The sequence below is a fragment of the Epinephelus moara genome, chromosome 24 (genome assembly GCF_006386435.1).
Source record: "Epinephelus moara isolate mb chromosome 24, YSFRI_EMoa_1.0, whole genome shotgun sequence".
Lineage (NCBI taxonomy): Eukaryota > Metazoa > Chordata > Actinopteri > Perciformes > Serranidae > Epinephelus > Epinephelus moara.
The window spans coordinates 25,705,290-25,730,337 of NC_065529.1; the positions used below are offsets into that span (position 1 = coordinate 25,705,290).

The following is a 25,048-nucleotide window of genomic DNA, read 5'->3' on the forward strand; positions in this document are numbered from 1 at the left end:
TTAAAGTTTGTCTGAGTCTGGCCCTGCGCTACGTAGCATAAATGTTGACCCCATATGAGCCAGTTCACAGCTTTAGATTCTCAGGTGGGGCCCTACTGGTTGCTCAAAAGCTGAGGCTTAAATCTAAAGGTGACCGTGCTTTTGCCATCAGGGCCCCTCGGCTTTGGAGCGACCTGGCTGAGGAGATAAGGCTCCCAGAATCAGTCACTTCTTTTAAATCACTTCTTAAAACCTATTTTTAAGACTTGCTTTTATCTGATGTCAACTTCTCTTTTATCTTTTTATTATGCCTTGATCCTCGTCCTCATTGTTTTTTAGGATTAAGCTTTTTCAGAAGAGAAAGATAAGAGAGGAGAAATAAAGAAAAAAGAAAAGGACGTGCACATTCCTCTTGGCGTTAAAACACAGGCTGTCATACAACATTGATACGACATCATATTGTGTTTCATGTTCATCCACTTCGGACAAACAACAACATAATGCACAGAGAGCAAGGACAAGACTCACAGATATCAATTTTTTACCGATCACATCTTATCTCTGCTTCGATATTACCTTAATTTCTGTTTTGCCTGAGTCCAGCATGACTTTTATATTGCCTCTGGGGTATCTTGCGTCTGCCTTGCTTTGTTTGTCAAAACACTTTGTAAACTCCATTTTTAAAGGTGCTATATGACTTATGTTGTCTTTATTATTATTATTATTATTATCCTGTAAGTGGCACATTAAGACAACAAGTGAGAGCACCCAGTGAATCAAATCACCTTGCTAAAGTATTGCTGATTATTTATATCTTGTAAGAACAAAAAATAACCTGTGAGCCGTAATCAATTAAAAAGGTATTCCAAATAGGTCAACACAGACTGTGTTAAGTAGGATTATACTCACTTTTCACCGGCCTCTGCAGGTGGTGTTTTGGCCGATGCTGTTATCTCCTCCCCGGGCTCATGGCCTTTCCCATTAGGAATGGCGTTCACCTCAGCGGGGGCAGTTTCCACATTATCGGCTGGTTTATCTTCACTCATATCTGCTCTGGTGCCTCGGTGTGTGTGTGATAATGAGTCTGCTGAAATGTGTAAGTGTTTGAGGCTGTGTATGTGTTTGGAGTGTGCTCTGAGAGTGAAGGTATTATTTTCCTCCTGGGATCTGTGAAGGAGAAAAAAGATGTGGGCAATTAGCATCCTGAAATGTCAAAATCACAACATTCAGAGATTTGTGGGTTTCACTGGGCTGCAATGATATACACCATAATACCACTGTTCAGTAAACTGGTGAAGGCATATGTCATATACTAGTTAACAGACCACATATGAACATTTAAAGGCCCTGCATACGCTCACAGGTGATTTTAATATTGAGGCTGATTGGACTTCTTCTCAAGACGGTGTGAACATTAACAGACTTTAATTGACGTCTCCCTCACTCTAGCTTTGCCGCACCTGCTAAGGTGGAACAAATTACAGCCTTATAATTCTTATTGGTGCATGGAGTCTGATAACCGCACATAATACCCAGCATTACTCTGCCCACCTTCAACCTGAGCAGAGGTCTAATCAACCAGAATACAACCCCTATTATTTCTTTATTCACTGTATTACACTTGTGTGAATATACTGTAACAGTTTTATTATTCCAATCATTAGAATAAGGATGCTTTTTCTTGCACTTGACTAAGGTATGTCAAAATTACAGGGGGCAGGGTCTTCATTTAGGATCCTTGTGGCCTGAGGCTAGGAGCTCTCCCTGAGCCTCTCAGTGCTCGCCTGGTGTGACTGGAGCCTTCTTCCCAACCTCAGCAGGGAGAAAAAGGCTGTTATCCAGGTGGTTGGGATTCTTAATGACTCTCCTTGCCTTATTCTGCAGCTGCTGCTAGTGTTAACATCCTTTATTAAGGTATGTAAAAAAAAAAAAAAAGAAAAAAAAAAGAAAAGATTCCCACTCATTTGCTGTTTCTCCTCACTATATTCGTGTTTTTCGTTGCTATGTCTCTTGGATGCCTGCTGCTTACTGTCTGGCACCTGGGTGCTACCTTTCCCTAAAGCCTTGACCTCACCTGAGTGCTGTGGGGGTGAACGCCCATGAACATCCCAAACACAGGAAATAAGAAGAAAATAAGAAAATACAAGCAGACGGCAGAATCTTTGTAGAATACACCGCCACACACTACCAGTGGGTCATATGTGATGATGGAGAGGGATTACTTTTGTATGAGTCTATACATTGTATTTTCAGGGACTTGGATCACTTCATTTTATTTCATTCATGTTTTGTAACTGTTGGGGGTCACGGGGTTGGCTGGAGCCTATCCCAGCTGACATTGGGCGAGAGGCAGGGTACACTCTGGACATGTCGCCAGACTATCACAGGGCTGACACATAGAGACAGACAACCATTCACACTCACATTCACACCTACGGCCAATTTAGAGTCACCAATTAACCTGCATGTCTTTGGACTGTGGGAGGAAGCTGGAGTACCCAGTGAAAACCCACACTGACACAGGGAGAACATGCAAACTCCGCACAGAGGGGCTCCTGCACCCCAGGGTTCGTACCTGGGAACCCTCTTGCTGTGAGGCGACAATGCTAACCACTGTACCGCCGAAAACAATTCAGCATTGTATATCTCGAATGATAACGCTGTATAACCTGGTGATTTTTTTTTATATCCTTTATGGGTTGAGAAAAATATCCTACATCTTTAGTTAAATAAACCATTAAAAAACCTTTTGACTATCTAAAAAATGCATTGTCACAATTTGCTGAAAACAGGACAGTTTTTCTTGACATTTTGGAGATACATGGTTTTCACAGGACAGCAGCAATGAGTAACCGTTGCTTGAGACCGGAGATAGGAGTCCAGTTCAATCAGAAACTGACACTGAGTGAATGGCACTAGCAATGCTTTCATTCCTAGTTTGCAACAACACGAGACACGTGGGAAGATAAAAGAGGCCACCCTGAGGACATTCATGTGAGTCTGTATCTTCCTTAAGGCCTGACAGGGACGTGACTGAACTCCAAATCACTCCACGAATGCTGACGGAGAGGATGACAAAAGAGATGTCAAGATGGAGCAACAACACAGAATTCCTTGCAGACGTATTAAAGTTAATTAAGCGACTAAATTACACATTCTAGTTGTGGCTTAATGGGATTTAGATTGAAATGTGTCGTTCTCTTGTCTAACCCTGACACTGTGGATTTGAACAGATGAAAATAACAAGCTCAGACTGACAGAGAGACCATCAAGCATTTTCACTTGTAACCTAAAGTAGAAACACTAACTTTGGCTATGTGAGTGAAAATATAGAGCGGACAATAAGTGGATGTTTTGGCAAAACCCATGAATAATTGACACATCAGCTGACAGGTCTACGCTCAGAGGACACAAAGCTTTCAGTTGACTGTGACACACTGGGCTTTGCGTCAGGCCTCTTATTTCCTGGGTATCCTCTTGTGGTGTCTAAGCAGACCCGCTGGTTTGTGGGGCCCAGAGAGGCCCCCCGTGACATGTATCTCCTGGATGCAGTTGACCAAAGGCCCCTATCTGGCTGGCCCTGAATGATCTCCTTTGCTCTGCTGCATAAACAGCAGCGGAGGCTATAATGGAGAGCACACTGGGGGCCATACAAGAGTAACACACACAAATGGTTGAACCCACAGCATTGAGATTAAAAAAGAGAAGAACCAGCTCGGACCAGCTACGAACCAGTTCGAGCCGTCTTTGTGCCTCCATTTTTCTGCTTGTCACTTTTCTCTTGGTTTCCTCTTTTATTGAGGAGGGTTCAGCTTAACAACAATGCTCAGGGTTTTCTGTACTACCATTCCTGGCAACCACTCAGCTGTCCTTTTCCCCCTCGGGCTTCTTCCGCTTCACAGCCTGGCCTTTTAAATGCAGCTTTTTGTAAAATGATTTTAACACATCAAACGCAGTGTGAGTACGAATAAACCCTGGTCTTCGTCTGGCGATCCTCTGAACCTGTCTTACCGACCACGTTGCTGCGAGCTCCACTGCACAGCCAGGCCTCTCGGTGTCTCTGGCTAAAGCCGGGCAACGTGGTTGGGCAGCAAAGCACAGTGCACAATGGCACATGTTGTGCGGTTTCCTGGGAACGGGTTGGAGAACAGTGGTACTATTGTGCCAGGCATCATTATACTGCTGGGGCCTCCTTGGCTGTAGCTCGCCAGACCACTCGAGAGGCTGAAAAGGTATTTCACTGGGCTCTGGTTGAAAAGACGCCACCTTGGATTCAGCAAATGCCAGTATCCTGTATTCACGCACAGTTGTAGCAGAGTTGCTGACGGTAGCAATGGCAGAGGCAGGGCCCCTCTCGTGGGACAAATCACCGCACAGAGCCACACTGCCACTCAGATAGTCTACAAATCACAAGGAGGTTGGGGGGAGCCATTCAAGGACAATACGCGATGGGCTGTCCGCCTACAAGGGTGCCTCTTCAATGGCCTCAAGCAGTGGAGCTTGAAACAGCAGACCTGATTGGACAGAGTTGTGGCTCCTACAATCAATATATTCATTAACAAAAGGCAATACATGACATCCTTGGAAGCAGTTGAGTGAAAACACACTAATTCAGTCAGAGTCTCTTATTTTTAGAAAGCTTGTTCTGCTGTGCTCCAAGTTTGAGGCAAATGAAGGTGAAAAAGAGGTAGCTGAGACGCTATGGGGAAAATGCTCCTATAAAAGTAGGACAAGGTTTTGGCAGCAGAATCCTGATACCATGTATTATTTACTTATAAAGATATTTGTACTGAAATAATACAGATTCAGATGATGTGGATTAGATATGAGAATATTATGGGACAAATCCTGTTCATGCAGTGTGTGCACTAAATAGTCAAACTATGTGACTATGTGCCAAAATCTTAACACCATTATCTGGTGTATTAGGATCTAATTTATTAAATAACGGGCCACCACCAATTATCATAACCAAGAATATGAAGGAAAATGAGAACGAGCACAAAGACAATTGAGTTCAGCCCTGCAGGCTTGAACACCAGTTACCATAGCACCATTGTGGTATGAAACAGAGGAAGAGTTGTGCGTCCATAAGGAAATGCTCTGGCAAAACTGAAATGCTCTGTAGTCTGTAGACACTATGTCATCCTAGAACACACACGCAACTGTCTGCATGGGCAATTACAGTTCACCCTGATTTCATAACATCTTGTATCCAAAAGATAAACACTGTTAGGAGGGAGGCTTGTCAAAATCATCAATGCGGAATTTTTCAAGGTCTTCGTGTGTTCTTTTTCCTAATTGCACCCTGCAACATTACAGGAGCGCAGAGAGGCTGTCAGTCAGTCTTCCTAATAATCAGTCTGGTTCACTACCTTTATATGCACACTCTAATATCCCACTATTATTCCACATGTAAAAATATTCTGAATATGATGCAGGTCATGTAAACAGCATATTGCATTTGGATATGCATGATACATTTTTGGATTAAAACATGTGGGATTTGTTGGTATTATTAAGGTTTTAGGAGCATTCTGTGGACATGTGCACAGTGCATTTGGAATATGTGTCTCACTTGGGCCTCCTGCCAGTTTACGGTCAGCTCTGTGCATTGTCATGAATGTTTTTTACACAAACCAACTAGCCAACAGTTTGCAAGACTGTGGTAGAGATGTGTGGCCGCACACACCTACTTTTAAACATTAAGAAAGACTTGGATTTCAACAGTGTTTTGGATATGCATAAATATTACAATGTCGACCTCTTAAAGAAGACGGAGATGAAAAAGACAGGCTGTGTTTGCATAGTTGAACAAGTTCGCTACCAGTGGAAAACTTGCCACCAGGCAAAAATGCACAAAGCAGATCCAGCCATTTTACTTTGCCATATTTTGATGTGATAAACAACATGTTAGGGAGCGTTAATACAGATTCAGATTCACACAACTTTACTAATCCCACCAGGGGCATTTTGTTTGAACAGCTTGCCTTGCACACATACTATAACACAACGAACAATAACATGTAGACATTTAAGTAAACGAGTGATAAAAAAAACAAGTAAAAAAAATATGCCAAGGGGTTCAGTGGAATAAAGGAATCTATAAATAATACAAGTTAATAGACATATTGTCATACAAAAGATTAAAAAGCAATAAAAACAAAATTTTACAGAGAATTAAAAAGAAGAATAGCAGAGGGAATAAAAGATTTTCAATACCGGTTAGTTTTACAAGCAGATAAAGCATCACTACACCTTGACGGCAACAGAGAAAATACGCCTGCAAGAACAGGTCCTGAAGAAGCTTTCTGGAGGATTTGTTGATTGCAAAAACCAATCAAGTCCTGTTGTGTCACTCCTGTGATCTTAGAGCAGATTTTAAGGATGCTATTTAGACTGTTTCTGTCTTTCAATGTGAGGCTGTGAAACAGCAGATAAATGAAAAACACAGGAGGCGTTCAATAAAAGACTAATAGAGACGGCAGAGGATGACGAGACTGACGGAAAAGGAATTTAGTTTACGGAGAAGGTGAATTCTTTTTTAGCCTTTGTTTCACAATATCTGCAGTGTTGACATCAAAGTTAAGATGTTCATCCAAAAAGGTACCTAAATATTTGTAAGCAGAAAGTAATGCTTTCATTGAATGATAACTGGAGTATGAGTACAGTTTTGCAAAACTTTACAACAGAAAACAAATTGATAAATGTGTGGGAGAAAATAAAATAAGACTAAACAACAGAAGGACCAGATGGGAAAAAAGATTATACAGAATATAGAAATAGAAATCGAATGTTTCCCCACTGATCCCCAAACTTCCGAATCCTGTGCAAGAGTTAATACCACATTGTGATGCTCTTGGTGGGAGTAAATGAGTCTTTTCACAGCAACAGCAGAGGCTATGTTTATTCAAGCCCTCGTCCAAAACGTCACCTCAGTTTGCCAACACACAGCGAGTGCATGCGCCTCAGCTCGAAGGCTGTGACGTAAGCGACTCTGCTGAGAGACGTCATCCCACGAGGAGGCACACAGAGCCAGGCAGTTCCACTGATTGTTATTCCCTAACTGATACCTGAACCAAATAATGCAGTGCATGCTGATTCATCCTTACTTATTGCTATTCATGTGCGCATTTGTGTTTGTGGTTCGTCCGGTGAATAATTAAATGTGCGGCTCTGTGTGTGTGTGTGTGTGTGTGTGTGTGTGTGTGTGTGTGTGTGCAGTTTATGCAATGAGTAATCTCAAGTGTAATACTGCCTCCTCTGTCACTACTTGATGACAGTCTCATAGTCCTCTGGCTGCATAAGCTATCTTAATTGAGTCTACACTGTAATTTTCAGAGACTCTTAATCCGCTAGAGTGCATACGGACAATCACTGACTGTTTCTTACTGTTTCTTTTTCTCACACACAGGTCTGCGGATGCCATAAAAGCAGACCTAGATGCTTTAAATGCCATCAATAAGTCTGAATAACCTTCTCTTCATGTGGAATAATCCGCAGCATCATCACCTCTGTGCAGGTCATTTGAAAGACAGCGAACCTATCCTACACAGCAATTCTGAAAAATGGAAATGAAAATAAAAACTCACTTATAAACGGATTTTTTATGGCACTATAGCATCCACAGCTAATTCCTCATTCTCCCCTTCTGTCCATGAACAGGAAGAGATTTCCTCCAGATTAAGAGATTACACATGCCCACAATTTCACTGATGAGCAGCTAATAGATCTATCAGAGGACATTTTATTGTAAAACAAGTGAGCTGAGACAGGATGATGGAGTAGATCAGATTAGGCCCTGTCTCGCTTGAGCAGGAAATCAGGATCAAACCGCTCGGGTCACTCCATATACACTGTTGCTCTTGTATAAAAATAGCTGCAGAGGAGTGAATAGCCTCACTGTAACCCCCACATGTCATGTCACACTCAAAGCTGTGTTTAAGTGCATGTGCCACGGCGCGCTGCAGCTGCCTCAAATAAGCAGTAAACACTCGGCAGACGCATCCAACAACCATCTGCCTGTGTTCTGGTTCTTCACACCAGGGTGAACATGCTCATGAATACACATGATGACACACACATGCACACATATGCTGTGTAATTACGGTAAAACGTCATGCTGTTGTTGGATGAATGAAACAACCCAAACAGCTACAGGCAGAAGATGAAGCTATTGTCCTTACCAAATGGTGGAGCTGAGACCACATCGCTTCAGTTATGGGTCTGGGTGAATTTTGGATGAAGTTAGTAAATAGAAACAGGTTCTGTTTCCATCTGTCACAGTCGGGGTGCACGATATGAGGAAAATATTTAGCAACATTGTTGAATATTCGCAATGCCGACATTATTTAGGATAAGTAAACAGATATGGTAGGTAGATAAGGTCTCGTGCATTGGTACATTGGTATATGTATCAGTACATATAATAAAGGAATTGCCTGTTTTCAGTTTTTCAGCATTTGCTGTCCTCACTCATCTTTGCCAGGAAGCAAATCCAGTCGCAGTAGATCAGGTCTGCTGGGGCTTTCCTAGAATTTGAGGACATTGGGCTCTGGGACATCCTCCCCTAGCATGTTTTTGGCACCTTACTTACATTCAAAGTATATGCACACACAAAAATTCCCTGTGTGAAAGAGTTTGTTGTCACTAACTGGGTTTCCATCCAAATGTATCGCAAATTTTAAGCGAATTTTGTGATAATGCGCAAAAGAAAATGTGAATTTATGCACGTTTCCATTCATTATTGTTTTCTGAGTATTGGGAGTCAACAGGTCGAGCAGAAGGTGGCGCTTCTCGTGAAAAATAAAAATACAAAAGAACACCCGTAGAAGAAGAGGGTGCCGTGAGATGACATCATTGAGAGCGTCTCATGTCCACAACTGATGTAAACAATTACCGGCACATCCATGACTACGACGAGATGGAGAGATTCCTTGGGAACTTCTTGGCTATTGCGAGAGCTCTCATCACACTCATATCAGCGTTGTCAGCGTAGCCTACATAATGCTGTGATGTCTGTGTTGGTACATCAGGCAGCGCACATGATGCAGCGGTATTCAACAGGTCCAGTCTATTCAGGTAAGTTGTGAAATAGCCTACACTCACCTGACACTGGAGTGATTACCTCTCTCTAAGTTCACACAGGTCTGTGTGTGAAGTATTAGTAGGATTCGGTAGCCTACGTCATTGTTTATTCGCTAAATCTGTTTCCATTGCCAAAAGTTGCATTTTCCTAATATCGATATGCTGACTTTTCCATCCCCTCCAAGCGTAAAAACTTTTTTGCGATTTTTCTGCCTTTTTTTTTTCGAATTTCTGGCGTTTCCATTCAAGTTTTTTTTCGCAATTGTTGAAAATGTGAATAAAAATAGGTGGATGGAAACCCGACTACTGTGTATTAGAAAATTGTTGGTAGGCCACCTGGCACCTTATTGTGGGGCCCCTGGACCATAAGTTGAGTATAACTGGTCTAGTGGCATCTAGCGGCTGAGGTTGCAGATTGCAACCAGCTGAAACTTCTCCTGTGTCTCTGTGCCAATCACGTAGAAGAACTATCGTGACTGACATGAAAAAGCGAACAGCCCTATCTAAATCCAGTGTTTGAGTAGTTTGTCTTGGCTACTGTAGAAACTACATGGTGTGCTCGGACTTTCACAGTTCCTGTGCTTGTGCTATGTTGTACTCCTGCTATTTTTTAGGCACCAGTTCTTCTCTTACATTTGCGCTTTCCTTCTGTAGTATGACAGCACTAGTCTGGTTAACCTCACTCACATGTGTGCAGATTCTGCCCAACAGCAATGGCTCTGTCTGATTGGCCAGAGAGTAGTGTTGTCATTATACTGGTATTTCTAACTTCAATACAATACCTTGAAAAATATCAATATTCAATACCATTTTTGATACCATGGGGAAAAACTGACGTTGTGGGCATAAAACTTGTCATTTTATTAAAAGTCTACTGTGTAGATTTTAGTGGCATCTGGGTGTGAGGTTGCAGAAGTGAAACTTCTCCTGTGAGCCAAGCTTGTAAGAGAACTACAGTGGCTGACCAGAAAAAGCGAATAGCCCTGTCTACAGCTGGTGTTTGGTTTGTCCGTTCTGGGCTACTGTAGAACAACATAAAGGACTCCCTGAGAGAGGATCCGCTCTGAAACACTACAATTCTTATTTTCAGGTGATTATAAACTAACGAAAACCTAGTTTCATTTCTAACAATGGATGCTCCTAAATCCTACACACTGGACCTTTAAAGATAAATATTATAAGGCTGAAACATGACAACCATGACTTTTCTTCTCTTTCTAAGTAGCCAAAAACAGTAGAATGACTTTAGTGAACATAAACAATAAGAGAGAGTGAGCTGATACTGCAAAAAATGAGTACTGAAACCGAAGATGAAGATATTATATCGTTATCGAGATATTAGACTATATATCGTCTTAGATTTTGGATATTGTTGTATCGTGACATGAGATAAATGGTGTTTTTTCCCTCATTTTAAAGGCTGGAATATACTAAAGTGGTGTAAATGTATCAACTTAGCAGACTTTTTATTTGTTTTAACGTTTGCCTTAACCCACTTAGTCATTATATCCACACTATTGAGGATTATTAATCAAAAATCTCACCAGTTAATATTTTCTAAAAAAAAAAAAAAAAGAAAGAAAGAAAAAAAAAACAGTAGTCATCCCTACAACTTTTTTGCATTAAAGAGGGTATTTGGTAAAAACATATTATGTTCAATTTTGTCTCCCAGTCCTAGCATTAATGAAGTGCTTCCAAGGTGATTTAATATTGAGATATAAATCATGTATCGAGATGTAGCCTAAAAATATTGTGATACAATCTTCAGGACATATCTCCCAGCCCTAATGGCACTCATCAGAGAAAAAAGGATTTACAGACAGAATGTAATTAAATATGTCATTACAATACTGATAATTCTATAATATTTGCAGTCTTTTGCAATGTGTTTATCGTGCCAGTTGATATTGTAATGATGACAAAAAATAAACCTACATATTGTATAGCCTTGTGCAACAGCAAAGTATGTTTGCCTACAGCTCTGATTTTCTTCCCCTTTTCTTCCCCTCAGCAATGATGACCCAGGCTCATGGGTAATGTAGTACTTACAGTACAGCCATTCTTTACACAATCAGGAAAGATTAAATAATTAAAATTGATTGCTGTGTAACATAAACCTTTACGCTAAACTATCCAGGAGGTGCGTTTATGTTGAGGAACACTGAAGCTCTGCAGACCCACATGGGTGTTTTCAATCATTAATTGCTAATTAGAGCTCTGCTCAGGTGGGCAGCTATACTGGACTCCATGTACTAATAGGAATGATAAAGGCGGGAGCTCCCTGGCGGCGTGGGGATTTAAGGCGCCTACTATGCATTAAATAACCATGAAGCAGCCGATGACCCATCTCTCCCTGTCATTTCCTTCATCCCTCTTCTGTTGGCTTTCTTGATGAGGTCATCTAAGGCACAAACTGATGCACCGACCTCCAAAATGTTTTGATCTCAACACTCCCATAGGCAGTGATACCAATTATATTGTAGTAATCTCAGTCAAGTATTGATGGTTTGAGTTTGAGTCTCTGCACATATTATTTCCCGAACTGTTGGCTTTCTAATGAAGGCATAAAAATATACCCCTCACAAAAAAAAAACATGTTCTGTAGTCTAAATAGTGTCATGTCTCTATTGTCTCTAATCTCTTGACTTTTACTGGGGGTAAAATAACATTTTTCATGACGTTCAGCACAAACTGAGGAGAATTATATTGTAACAAGTGTCTCATTAGACACCATATGCCTCATGGCCCTCTGTATCCTCTGTTTCTCTTTCCTTACAGTGTCGTCCTGTCATCTCTCTGCTGCTCTCTGTCTCTCTGTCTCTCTCTCTCTCTGTCTCTCTGCAGGCCCTGAGTGCCACTGTGATTAGCCAGCAGGTAGAATAGGAGATTAACTTCTGACTAAGAGATCTGTATGCCAGTTTCCGAGATGCTCCTCATCTCCAGGGTTCCTATAAGCTGCTGTGAGATACACACGTCAGAGACGACAAACTGATGCAGGATGTGGTCTGTGCTTGGCAGTGCATTTAAATATCCACTGTCATGTGGAAGGTATTATCTCACAGCAAGTCAAGTGTTTCAGACAGAGACTCTAATCGGGATTATTCTGTGTGTTCAAAGCTGCAAAAAAAAGAGAAAAAAATTGCAATAATTTGCCCGTAAGTCTCCTTTGATGATTCAGTAACCTACATTTCCTCATGAAGCGATCGATGCTGACGTGTGTGTGTACTGTATGGGATGGTGGAATGCATGGCACACTGTCAGTGAAGCTTTTCTCAGGCTTAGCACACACACATCATCCACAAAATCTAAAATATTTGCACATAAAAACATCTGTAGTCAATTACACACTGTATACTGCATACCTGATTTTAAATAATATCCAAATTATGCAAATTTATAGAGAAGCTCTCTGGTGCATGGGTTGGATTACTGATTTATCCCAAACTATTCAACACTATTATAGGATGTGTAAAAAAGGAGGTTTTAAAAAAGGATGGGGGCATTATCTTTTTTTGTGTGTGAAATTGGTGTGACAGCTGCATGTCCTCAAAGCACATTGGTGACATTTGTTCCACCAGTGGTTGCTCAGTTTAACATTTATTTGGTTTCCTATGCTCCACACTCTGCTCTAGTTTAAGCAGGAGGACAACTGTCAGCCTGTTTCATCCTAACACTGACTGTACGTTCAAACCAGAAGCTTCCAAAGAGGCAAAGTCTCTCGCGGACGCCCAAAAAGCATGACTATCAAAAATATTGTGGCAGTTTTGGTCGCTCTAGTCGCTCATCACGTGAATCATTGAACGTTCGACCGTGCTTGTCAATTTAAAGGAGCCGCAAAGCGGACTACTAGCTTGAAAGCAGCGTAGTTGCTGCTTGCTGTTGTCCAGTCAAAAAGCTCATACAGAAAGTTATGTTTGGTCAATGAAAACAGAAAACGTATGTCAGCCCATTCAGACCGAGCAAGGAAGACTTGCATGCCACGTCGCAACACTAGCCTGCAATTCTCTCCTCTGTTACTAACATTACACACTTTAAAACTCACCAGACCAACCAGCTACCTCCGCGACGTGGTGCCAAGCCTCATTCTTTTTATTTTGGTCTCAGTAACCGAACAGCGACACATTATAAAGGACTGAATCTGCACGAACGCAAGTAATCAACTTCTTGATATCCATAGACGGAACAAGTGTGCTGTAGGAACCAAAGTTACATGGCTTGTTCTCTGGGACCCGCTTCATCGAAGCACGTCAGCATTCTGAGTGGTTGCCGCCGAACTGCGTCAGAGCTCATTACCATAAAGTTAAACGTGTTTTAACTCCCCTCCGGACCGCTCCGGTCGCGGGGCTGACGACTAGGTCGCCCAAGTCGCCCAAGTCACCAGGCTCTGAATGACTTCTGCCGTTTTGGAAGCTCTCGTCACTTTTGGTTTGAATGTACAGTGAGGCTCCACCTCTCAACTAGCATCCTAAAAATTTATTCTGAAAGGACACTGTGGCATGTAACAACCAGAAATTGACACACAGTCTTTTTTTATGAGTTGAGAGTGAGAACATGTTGAATATCCATTGATTTTTCCATGCATCTATCATTCAATGATCATCACAGTTGAAGTATCCTGACCTCCTCACCTATTATGTTTCTCTCTGCTGTCATTGCAGTCTATGGCACTTTGCAGCTTTGCCTCTTAACCACCCAACTGCTACCAGTGTCAAGGATTTGTCTACAGCTCTGATTGGCTGAATTTTACAGTATAGGACTCCATCCCTACATATCTAGTCAATAGATGAGCTCAACAAAGTCTTTATCAAAGATTTATAAAGCTTCTCCATTTATGTTAATTAGTGTCTTTCCCGATGGGCCAGCAGACATTTTGACTTGTTACAGCAGGAAAAGCACAGGTTTAAATGATGAAATTAATGATGGCTGCATTCCATTTAGCTGCTTTAATGACAGGTTCACAAGTGGAAAGCGCTAAACACAAGATGCATTGTGATCTAAACACTCAAACCACTTGCTGAGGTGGTCTTGGATGCATGTGACTACATATCTTTTGTAGTGTGAACATTAATACGTCCTGATGCGCCCCTGTAGCTTACCCATTTTAGGTTGAGTTGGATAAAGTGTTGCATGACCATCCATCGTTTTGCCGTATGAAAGAAGACATGTTGAATTCTGCCAACAGCGATATCTCCAACTGTGCTGACACAACTGCTAATGTTTCTAGCAAGCATGCTACAGAGCATCTAGAAAAAGCGTGGGGCAGTAATGAAATCTGAACACAAGTGGTCATTTGGAGACACATGATAGGCACAGATGTGAACAGTGATGTGTCTCGGCTGTCACACTTGTGTTTGGATCACCGAAACACGTTAATACCAGGTCTAGTTCAGTCCAGTTGTGACATCCCATTGCGTCAGTTTAATCAGATGGTGCAATTTCATCACATCAGACAGTTGGTGAAACAGTGGGCATCACACGCACCTCATGATCGCAATGTCTAGTTCAAATGGTGACTTTCACTTTATGTCATATCCCTCACTGTCTCAATTCTGAAGGCAAAATCAACTCCAAGACAAACTTTTGTTTTCCACAATACCTCCTCTTTAAGATGACGTGTGAATTTTAGGTAGTCACTAGTTTGGTCACTCAAATTTATATATTTCCTCTGTGTGACTCTAAGAGGCCAGTGCTCTGCTGTTTTGTCCCGTGGCCTGACTGACATGCTGGAGCCTGAGGATGACAGGTGTCTGCCCTAAAACATGGGGCTGTACCCAGGAAAGAGTGAGGCATGCGGCAGTGTGGATTGTCTTTAGTGTCTTATGACATGCCTGCGTGGGAGCGCCAGCCCGATGACTCACTCAAAATATGATTTATTTATAGAATCATACAACACTTTCTGTCACTCCGGCTTAACTCTGACCCTGGACACCCCACAGACAGAAAGGGACAGCGGAGCAATGACGCAGCCACACGTAGAAGTCCAGAGACTTTTTTATAACAGTGCAGGCAGGACAAGCAAAGGTCAAAGTTAAGTAACAATAAGATGCTTGACTAAGATAATCAGGACGATGTTAAAGGGACAGTTCACCCCAAAATCAAATATATATTTTTCCTCTTACCTGTAGTGCTATTTATCAGTATAGAATGTTTTGGTGTGAGTTGGATGTCAGCTTTAGAGATGTCTGCCTTCTCTTAAATATAATGAAACTACACCAAACTACACCCAACTACCATATCAATGTGCAGAGGGAAGTGTGCATCTACTAATGGATGAGAGGCTTGTGCTCAGGACAGCACAAAATGTAAATATTAATGGCGTCCTCCTTGGTTGAATTATAATGTTAGCTAGCTCAGTGCAGCTAGGTGAGCTCGCAGTAGATGCACGCTTCCTTCTGAGTGATGATACGGTTGGGGGTGTACTTCAGTAGAAAGAAAATAGTCCCTACATGAAACTGCTCACAACAAGATCTGTGGATTATCTTGAGTAACTGGGCCATGATTTCTGGAAAAAGATATTTATTGCGAATATCTTCAACACTCTGCAACTCACACCAAAACAATCTAGATTAATAAACAGTACTTACTATTACCTGATTCACTCAATAAGACACACAATACACACTACAATGTCTTATCAACACACAGCATTGATTAGGGACTTTATTAGATGGCCTACTTTATGTTTCTTTTCTACTTTATATTCTATTATTGGTACTATATTGTATCTTATTGATTATTTTAAAGGCAATTTTAAATCTTTGTCTTTTTGTTTTATTGAATATTTAGGTGAGATAACTTATAACCCTTTAAGGAGTTTTTCATCTCACCTGCACAATGTTTTTTGTTGTTGTTTTTAAAACCAATTGTTTTAATACTGTGCAAATAAATAATACGAAATCAACGAAGTAAGGTTGCTATAGTGCATTAGTTCAAGTCCCACAAAACCCAAACTTTCCATCCTTTCTTTGCTGCTTTAAAATAGTAAAATACAATCTTCATTTATTAAAACTACACATTTTTCTTGCATGTATTTATTCATTTGTTTATGCAGTATCTTATTCAGTGCTTTTCCCAGTGCAATCTTTTGAATATATTTCCATTTGAAACTGGTTCTTACAAATTGTGGTAACGTTATCAAATCCAGCGGAATCTGTAATTACGCAGACTTCCCTCTGTTATTTCCATAATCCTCCATTAAACACATCTGCATTTGCCTTGGATAACAGTCAAATTGCAGCTCCAGGCTGCTGTGCATGTTTGATGCAGAGCGTAACACACACACTTCTCCGGGTGCAGAATGCTGCTAAAATTAGACACTGAAAGTGTCGTAAATTTAAGTCACTTGTTGACTTAACTTTGGGGAGATCTAAGAGACAAAAATGAAAAGCATGGAAGCATGTCCAAACACATACAGCCAATCAAAATTGAGAAGTGCAATAAAAGGAGAAATCATTCAAGGTAACACCAGTGTGGATACAAACACTGTTTACAGGGAGGATGCTGAATGCCACGTTGCTCTTGAGGTGATGAGCTGCTTCAAAATATTGGCAGGTTTTGAAGATTCTGCTCAGTCCCACATCTGCTTCAGCAACATATTGTGTATGTAGAACGAATCATTTGCTTGATTTGAATGTGATCTCACCCCTGTGGCTCCCTGGCTGACAAGCTGCCTTCGACACCTCTGAGCAGAACACAGTGACACTGTGCTGTGCTGCTTAATAAGCAAAACTGCAAATTAACTCTTAACAAGCACCTGTTAAAACAAAGTGTTTTGTTACAAGATGACAGATTGTGTGTTGTCTAAAAACTGGGTTATAAACACTGCAAAAGAAAATTTTCCCACAACCTGACAGTTCACACATTATAAAAACAGGATGTATTTATGGAAAAGTGATGAGAAACAGACCAAAGGCCAAAGCAGTAAACTACTGGGATGGATGTCACTGCATTTTGTTTCTTTGAAAGGACAGCATGTATTTAGACAGGGCCACATGTGCTCCATTCATTTTATCTGAATGAATAAAACTAACAGTGATAAGAACTGGCCTGGACAGTAATACAATGCTGGCATGTTAATGCCAAATCAAATTTGGCCTGTTCTCAGACTGCTGTCAAACACAGCACTGCAGCAAATGCCAGTATACTCACTGCCAGATGAAGACGCTTGCAAGTCATGAAGAGAGCAAACGCAATTTGCACACTCTTCAAAACAAGATGTTAAGTACAGCAATATGAATATAAATGAAAAATATCTGACAAACAACTGATCACAGGATGCTCCTGATACACCGCAGGTGTTTGCAAACATTTCAACAAGTTCAGCTGGCCGGCGTACAACTTCGTTTTGCTTGCAAACCGGTTGTTTTTTCTGGATGCATGAGCAAAATTTCAATTTAATTTGGAATTTCTTGCTAGCTGAACAGTGATACTAATGGGGACTGACACCAGAGGGTCACTGACAAACACAAATATCTAAGCAGGGATTGAAGAAGAAGAGGCAAAGTTCGTTTTCGTTTCAGTGTCAGGCTGTCTAACAATGCGAATCCATTAAAATCAATCAACAAGGCTGTTAAATAACAGTGACAATACAAGTTATACTCTGTATGTATGAAAGACCTCACAATATACATGACTTTGGATTCATGGGGCTGCAACTAAAAAAAAATTTTCATTTTCTAGATTAATCAATTCATCGTTTGGTCTGTAAAACATCAGAAAACATCCGAATGTGATGTCATCAAATGTCTTTTGTTGTCCAACTAACAGTTCAGAATAATTCACTATAATGAATGACCAAAAAAAAAAAAGAAGACAATTCTCTTTTGACAACTTTGACATTTTTGCTAGAACAATGCCTTACTTGATCTAAAAGCATATGACATTTTGTCTCCTTCAGATAGTCAGCTGTGCTTATGCGGCACTTTTTGCAGAGACCATCTCAGGACAGAACATAAAGGACAGCAGTGACAGTCAAGGACACAACCTGTTTGAGGAAAAGTATGCCAGTTGTATCTAAGTGAGAACAATCGCACAGGATGCAATCAGCTAACCGGCCTTCCATCCAGAGAGCCCTCTCTCAACACCACACTGTTCAATGCCAGCTCTGTCTTCTCTCAATCATGCGCCCTGAAACAAAGTACCATCCTCTCCTGGCATCTGCCACTCGTCTCCCTCCTGTTTCCTCCTCATCACATGAGAGGAGAGCAAAAGAAAAGCGAGTGTGAGCATCGTGGGGGCGAGTGCATTCATTCAGCTGGAAGTACAACTCACGCAGTGTTTGACCACCATGGTGGATGTTGCACTGCTGACTCTGTCACATGCTGCAGCACCATGGACGTCCAAATCCCAATCAGAGAGCTCCTGAACACAGCAGGCACCCAGTGTAAGCAGATCAATGTAAGGCTTAAGCATCAAATCTCTTATAGAACTAAGAACTGCGCTGAGTACAATAAGCCAGCGATGGATAATGAGCAAAAATACAGCTCCGGCTGAGACTCAGAAGATTGTATTCAGACTTTGGGGTGGTAGGGTGGCCTGATGGTAAGGCTTTCCTCTGTCTGCTACGGTGGCCCTGAGAGCTCAACACACTGAATTTTAAGAAAACTCGTGCAAACAGAGCTCAGCCAGAAGCAAGCAAGGCAACATTCATTGACCTGCGACCCGGGGTGACTGCAACCTGAATGCTGAGGAGACTAAACGAACGTTAGAGGAAGAGGCGGTCATCCTTGGGCGGGGGGAGCACTCCGTAAGAAAAGAAGGGGATGAAGAGGAGGTGGGAGCCTCCATTGAGCCCGAGCCGCAGTCCAAAAGAGAAAAAAACTTTAGGAAGTGTACTAAAAAGGAAAATGCAGTCACTGCCTAAACCACAAGAGCTGTTCCTGTTCTGTTTTGTTCAAAGCAAAGGGAAGATTCAAAGATCAAACGTTAAAGATCAAAGTAAATGCTCTACAGATCTTGAGGGTCATTGAGGAAAATGTTTTCTCGTAAAACGTCCCGTGCAATCGGAAACACTGGTGTTGTCACTAGGTTATTAAGTGGTTGGAAAATTTCCTCATTGCGGTATCTCTATCTCTAACACCAATTTCATAGTGTCCCCTGGAAACAGTTTCCATTGTGTCATGGGCTTCTTGCAGCACTATTTCTAAATGCTCTGCATGTGTCATCAAATTGTTTTTGTCTGTCGTCAGATTTTTAAAGATGTTCTCTGAATGCATGTTAAATTTGTGACATTTAATTTACTCCTGCTGTGTCTATTTGCACGCATTTTCTTAATTTGCTGTGCACTGAGCTCTCAGGGTCGCTGCAATCTGTCCCTCTGAAGTGTCTCTAGCAATTTAATCAAGCTCTACAAGAACCAAGACAGACTCACTCCAACTGACCCTTTTCTCTGACTTTCAAATGCGGAGGATGAGTGGAAATAATGCCCCATGGCGGTGGTATCGAACCAGGGTGTCGTGAATTGTCTGGTATGCAAAGAAAAAGCAAAGAAAAACAATTACTCTTCAACTGAACTGCTCACAGCTCACAGACATGGACCCTTTGAGGAACCGCTGCAATATTGGGATTAATATGGTATTATGCGCACAGTCTCACTTTGATAAGACAGTGAATGTACATTTTTCAGCCAATCTGAAATTTCAATTACGTTAGGCAGCTGTTCCCAGGAGACGTGGATGTGAGACTCAATCTATTGCTGATAACTGGACAGCACAGTGTTGAGGGTTTAATAATTTTCTCCTACTCAGGGTAAATGCCAGCCTATTGGTCGGGTGAGCTGTAAGTGGTACGACCTTAGGCAAGCTGCAATTCATTAAGGATATCCTTCAGTGTGTCAACACAACTCTTTCATAAAGCACTCTGAAAATGTAGAAATACTTCCATATGACTAGGGACAATCAAATGAGCTTGCTAGCTCTCAGAGAGACAGATATACTCTACCTTGGGCCAAGGTTTGCTATCCCATCCTTTCAGTCTTTCTAAAACACAAAGCAGATCATCTATTTCACTGACAAAACATAATTTTCACACTGCAAATACAGCATTGTCTTTTTATAACCAGTGCAAGGATAGAATTAAGACTTTCACTTTTGTGAGTCTTTTGTCTTTTTAAAAACCAAAATCAAATTCCTGTAAAACCTCAAGGCCAAACAGAAGCTCATGCTCTTTCATAGTGTAATACTGTCAACAAAGTCTCAGCACGTTGTTTCCTTTCTTCTCACAGTGAGCTACATCGCACTCTAAGACTGAACCATCCCATCATGTTTTCTTTTCATTCCTGCAGAGGTAAACCAATACTGCTGCAGGATAAGAATATTTCACACGGACACAGAGCTTTGATCAAATTAAATTGGAACTCAGTGAATATCTGTGAATATGTCTCGTCCAGTAGTGGAGAAAAGAAGGGGCAAGAGAAGAAGCATGAACGTTACTCACCCACTGACCTGAGACTGAAATAGAAGAATTACTCAGGAGACTATTGATGACTTATTTCCTACTTGCCACGATTTTAATTAAGAGTTTTTCTAACGACTTATTTCCTTTTTTTTTAGATATTTTTTGCCTTTAATTGACAGGACAGTGAAGCATGAAGGGGGAGAGAGAGAGGGAAAGACATGCAGCAAAGGGCCACAGGGTGGACTCGAACCCGGGCCGCTGCGGCAACAGCTTTGTACATGGGGCGCCTGCTCTACCACTAAGCCACCGACACCCGTAGACATGCATGGGATAATGTATAGTGAGCCGGTGACTGTTGAAAAATAACTCCAGACAGGGGAATGGAACACCGAAGCACAGCGGAGTTATTTTTCAACAGTCACCGGGTTACTATATATTATCCTGCTTAGAACATGGCTTACTACTAAAAGATTCAAATGTTACAACTGGCATCAATATTATTAAACTGCTGGCAGAGTGTATTGACAGAGGAGAGGCGTTCACCAGACAAACGGGAGCGGAGGAGAGGATTTTACTCCACTCCTGACTCAACTATCTCATGCCCTGGCCAGTTTCTCATAATGACCAGCTCCAGTCCCTGACTGGCTGACCGACCAGTTTGGCAATACATGACGCATTTCCTGCCGTAAAGCAGATTTTTTTCCGCGAAAATTCGTCCCTGGTGGCAGAAGCTTATTGCAAAGATTGCAAAGCCATTAAGTAACCTATGTAAATGCTGATAGTCTGATTTTACTGTGCATACTACCCTGTGCAACCCACATTATTTTCATAATGATATATATAGGCAAAAATGCTGTCTGTTGCTTCTTTAAACTTAGACTAGTCGATTAGTCTAAAAGTAAGAAAATTTTGAGAATAGGGGTGTGCTATATCATATGTATCGTTCACGATAATACCTGTATCATTTTTAATATGATATCAAAAATTCATAAGGTGATACTGGCAATATTTAAACTTTTGACATATTGACGTCATACTGTTACTAGGGATGCACGCGATTAGTCTAACGATTTAACATCCACCCCCTCACTAGTCGGCAACAGAAATATTAGTTGGTTAAACTGTCAGTATGTGTTTTATTCATGTACATGGCCGCTTAACTGTCATGCAGCCGTACACCACTAGTGAGGGCTAAAGAGCCATCAGACAGCAGTTGCCCCCCGGTGGGCAATTGGAGAGATGTGCTCCCGCAAAACCAGCGCGGTTTGGCAGTACTTTGATCTAGAAAATGAAAACAAGGTAGCATGTCGGCTGTGTCAGAAAAATAATGGCATCACTCGACTGGAGCAATGCGCAACTTCATTCAACTCAAGCACTTGGATCTTAACCTGCACGTAATGCTGGCTGCTGCTAGTGGTGCTAGCCACACACAGCCCAAATTGACATTGTTCACACGGAGACGCTGTGATCCCGCCCGGTCTGAGAGGATAATGCAGCTCAACACGACAATTACCTCACAATGACCTCACTCTTTTAGCAAGTTACTGCTCAGAGTGAACTCATTCAGTGGCTCCTCCGGCAGCGTCTCACCCTCTACTCTCTCACCGTGCTCACACAGGAGTCAGTGTTGCCAAGTGATTTTGTCATAAACCTTTGGTAATGTAAACCAAGTGACGCTCACGGCGACAATAACTTATATATATGTGAATGTGCAATAGTTATGGTAGCATAAAAGCCTGTCACAGGTTACAGCGTGATGATTAGAGGAGAAATGGCAGAACATAAAGGTAATTTCTGGTAGATTTTATTTTGATGACCTAATTGAATTAATATTGTATACAGAATCTGAATCTCGCTCTGAGTTACTGTTGTTGTTCACAAACTAAAGAAATCAGAGATAAGTCTTGTTTAGTTTGTACCGAATATTTGAAGGCAAACTGTTGACACGTAAAACTATACCACTTATTTTGTTGCAATTCTATTTTCTTAAATTAATAATAACATTTTTGTCTACTAATTTGTCATATTGTCAAGAACGTTGTTATCGCAAAAATACCCTGAAATATCGTAATATTATTTTAGGGCCATATTGCCCATCCCTAATTCAGACAAATGTCAAAATTGAGCAGAAATTAATCTATAAATTCAAACATAATCTGAAAAAACTGCATACATTAAAACAGCTATTTGTAATCATTAATCACATTTTTAAGAACCAAATTGTATTTTAAATGCCACCTGAATGTGTGGCACTTTGCAGCAGGCATTATGAAAACTGCATATTTGCAATGAACATTTTCACAACAGAGGACATTTCAATGCAAATTATGACAATATGCAATTTAAATTTGTATACAGTAATAATTTAAATAGTAAGTCTGGTGCCAACTAGCAATGGTAGCAACATTTAATTGACTAGTCGACCAATCATGCACATCCAAAATTTTAATCATGTTTACCAGCTATAGTAGCTGTGAATAAGGGCTGTGACCTTTGTTGCATAGCGCTCCCACTTTCTTTCTTTTCCTGTCAATCAGTACATTTCATAATCAACCCACAAGACCATGACATTTATTTCACAAAACCTTTTCAACCTCTATTCCAGTATTCAGCGGTGCACACGCATTCATGTGCACGACCCAACACACACATGTACACATGCTTTCACTCTCATACATGCAGTATAGAAATACAGGCGTTAATCACACCCCAGATCAAAAGCTCAGCACGCCTCAACGCCGGCTGAGTCTGGATCAGTACGTTCACACTTTGATTTCACTCTTAGATGGGGTTGGAGAGAGGCACAGCACATGGGCCCACGACAAGCCAGGGAGAGGAGTCAGTCAGTCAGAACGGCAGAGGCCACGAGGGCCAGACATGAGCTCTCGCCAGGACTGTCAAGTCTAGCAGTCACAGTCTCACCTGCTGCCCACAAGCCCTCGAGGTGACTCATCGTGGAGGAGTGGGTGACTAGGGACTTTGCCTGCTGCAGGTGACTCCAGAAACCATGCTGCTGTTAAGAGTCTTATCTACAGGAAGATTTGCACCTTGCCTAGCTGATTAATGCAACTGTATGCGTGCATACTGCCTTTATGAGAAATCTGGTTTGTGTATGTTAGAAAATTCAGACAAATCAAACAAAAATAATGCTTAAAATCTGCATTTTCCCCTGCCAATAACATCACATATACATCTATATATCTGTATATGATGCATTTGAGTGCTGCTTTGGCCCCTTCCTAGTTAGACTTGGCATCCCACCAAAAGCCTGGGTATGTCTGTCAGACTAGGCAAGATCACCAAACACGAGGGCCAGATGGCACCTGTTAGCCGAGCTGTGACGTGGTGTGAGCCAGCTGTGGATGTTTCTCCGGTACGACTGAAAAATGTGACGGGCAATCCAAAAACGAAGCTGAACCGTGCAATTGCAGGAGCCTAGCAACTCAGGCACTGAATGCTCTCAAACGTGCATCACTGACACAATGTCATTCCGAAGCCTGAGTGGCATGCATGCAGTAGCAGTGTAGAAGAGTTTGGAGAGCATATGGCATTTGAGAGTAAAATTAAAAATGAAAATCAGGGTAGAGCATTCCAGTAGGTCGGTCTACTTCCCAAGTTTGATCCCACTAAGCTCCTCCACTTGATCATGACAGACGGAGGGTGTCACTGGGATGACTCCTTTAATCAGAGGTTTCACTCTCAGCAGAGTAAACATGCATCCAGGTGTGTAGCAAATCACCCCTGCAGATTTTAAGAGCAAGAAAGCACTCACAAAAAGGGTGTCTGTGCGGTGCAAATGGGAGCAGTGAATCTCAGTAGTACCCAGCTACACATGAAGATCAAGAGCAGCACGATGTGTCGCGTCACCTCTCTGTTAAGGGCATCATATCTTGCATGTGAATGAAACAGACCCAACAGCAACAGTAATCTCGACTTGACTTCTACTTTGCATTGAACTCCCGTTTGTAGTGGATGTCACAAGCGGATTTGCTGCACACACACACAAACACAAAAGGAGCGTCGTTTGGTTTTTATTCTAATGCATTCTAATATGTAGCTCCTCCATATCTGTGATGGTGCAAGTCAACGTTAAAGCGTACAGCAGCCTCTCAGCGCCTTACCACACAAGTGCCAGTGTCCTCCTCCAACTCCAAATATCTCCACACAGATCTTGCCTCCGCTCGCAGCTCGGCTCTGCCTCGACCCGTGGCGTGTCGTCCTGCCTCTGTCCCACTGCGTCCGTCCGCCTTCCCTCCACACGGCGTTACTGTCATGTGTTTTCCCACTAAATTGTCCTCGTAATCTTTTCAAAAGTGGGATGTGAAGAGTGTCCAGGGTTCCGCCTACCGCACGCACAGCGACCCCAATCAAATTATTGTTGTGTGTATGTTGTGAAGCCAGAGGGAGAGAGAGACACACACACACGAGAGAGCCTCCTATTTGGCACGCGCCTTTTTTTAATCGTTTGGGAATGATGAGCAGAGCTTTATTGATAGTGCCTGCTGCTTTTGTTGGAGATATAACTGTCATTTCACACGGTGATGGTGGCGGGGTGTGATTCACATGCATTTATCGTCGTGCTTGAGCG

The 25,048-nt window shown here is 41.7% G+C and overlaps 1 protein-coding gene across 2 annotated transcripts in view; it reads right to left on the reverse strand.

Moving 5' to 3' along the window:
* The window catches only part of LOC126386753 (sodium-coupled neutral amino acid transporter 3-like), a 55,987-nt gene extending 31,233 nt beyond the window's left edge, over window positions 1–24,754 (reverse strand). For both annotated transcript variants that reach the window (XM_050039314.1, XM_050039313.1), the window contains exons 1-2: window positions 24,582–24,754; window positions 889–1,146 (exon numbers count right to left, since the gene is read on the reverse strand). In XM_050039314.1, coding sequence (XP_049895271.1) covers window positions 889–1,025 — 137 coding nt within the window. In that variant the 5' untranslated portion in view covers window positions 1,026–1,146; window positions 24,582–24,754. The remainder of the gene's footprint in view (window positions 1–888; window positions 1,147–24,581) is intronic.
* Window positions 24,755–25,048: the final 294 nt, after the last annotated feature.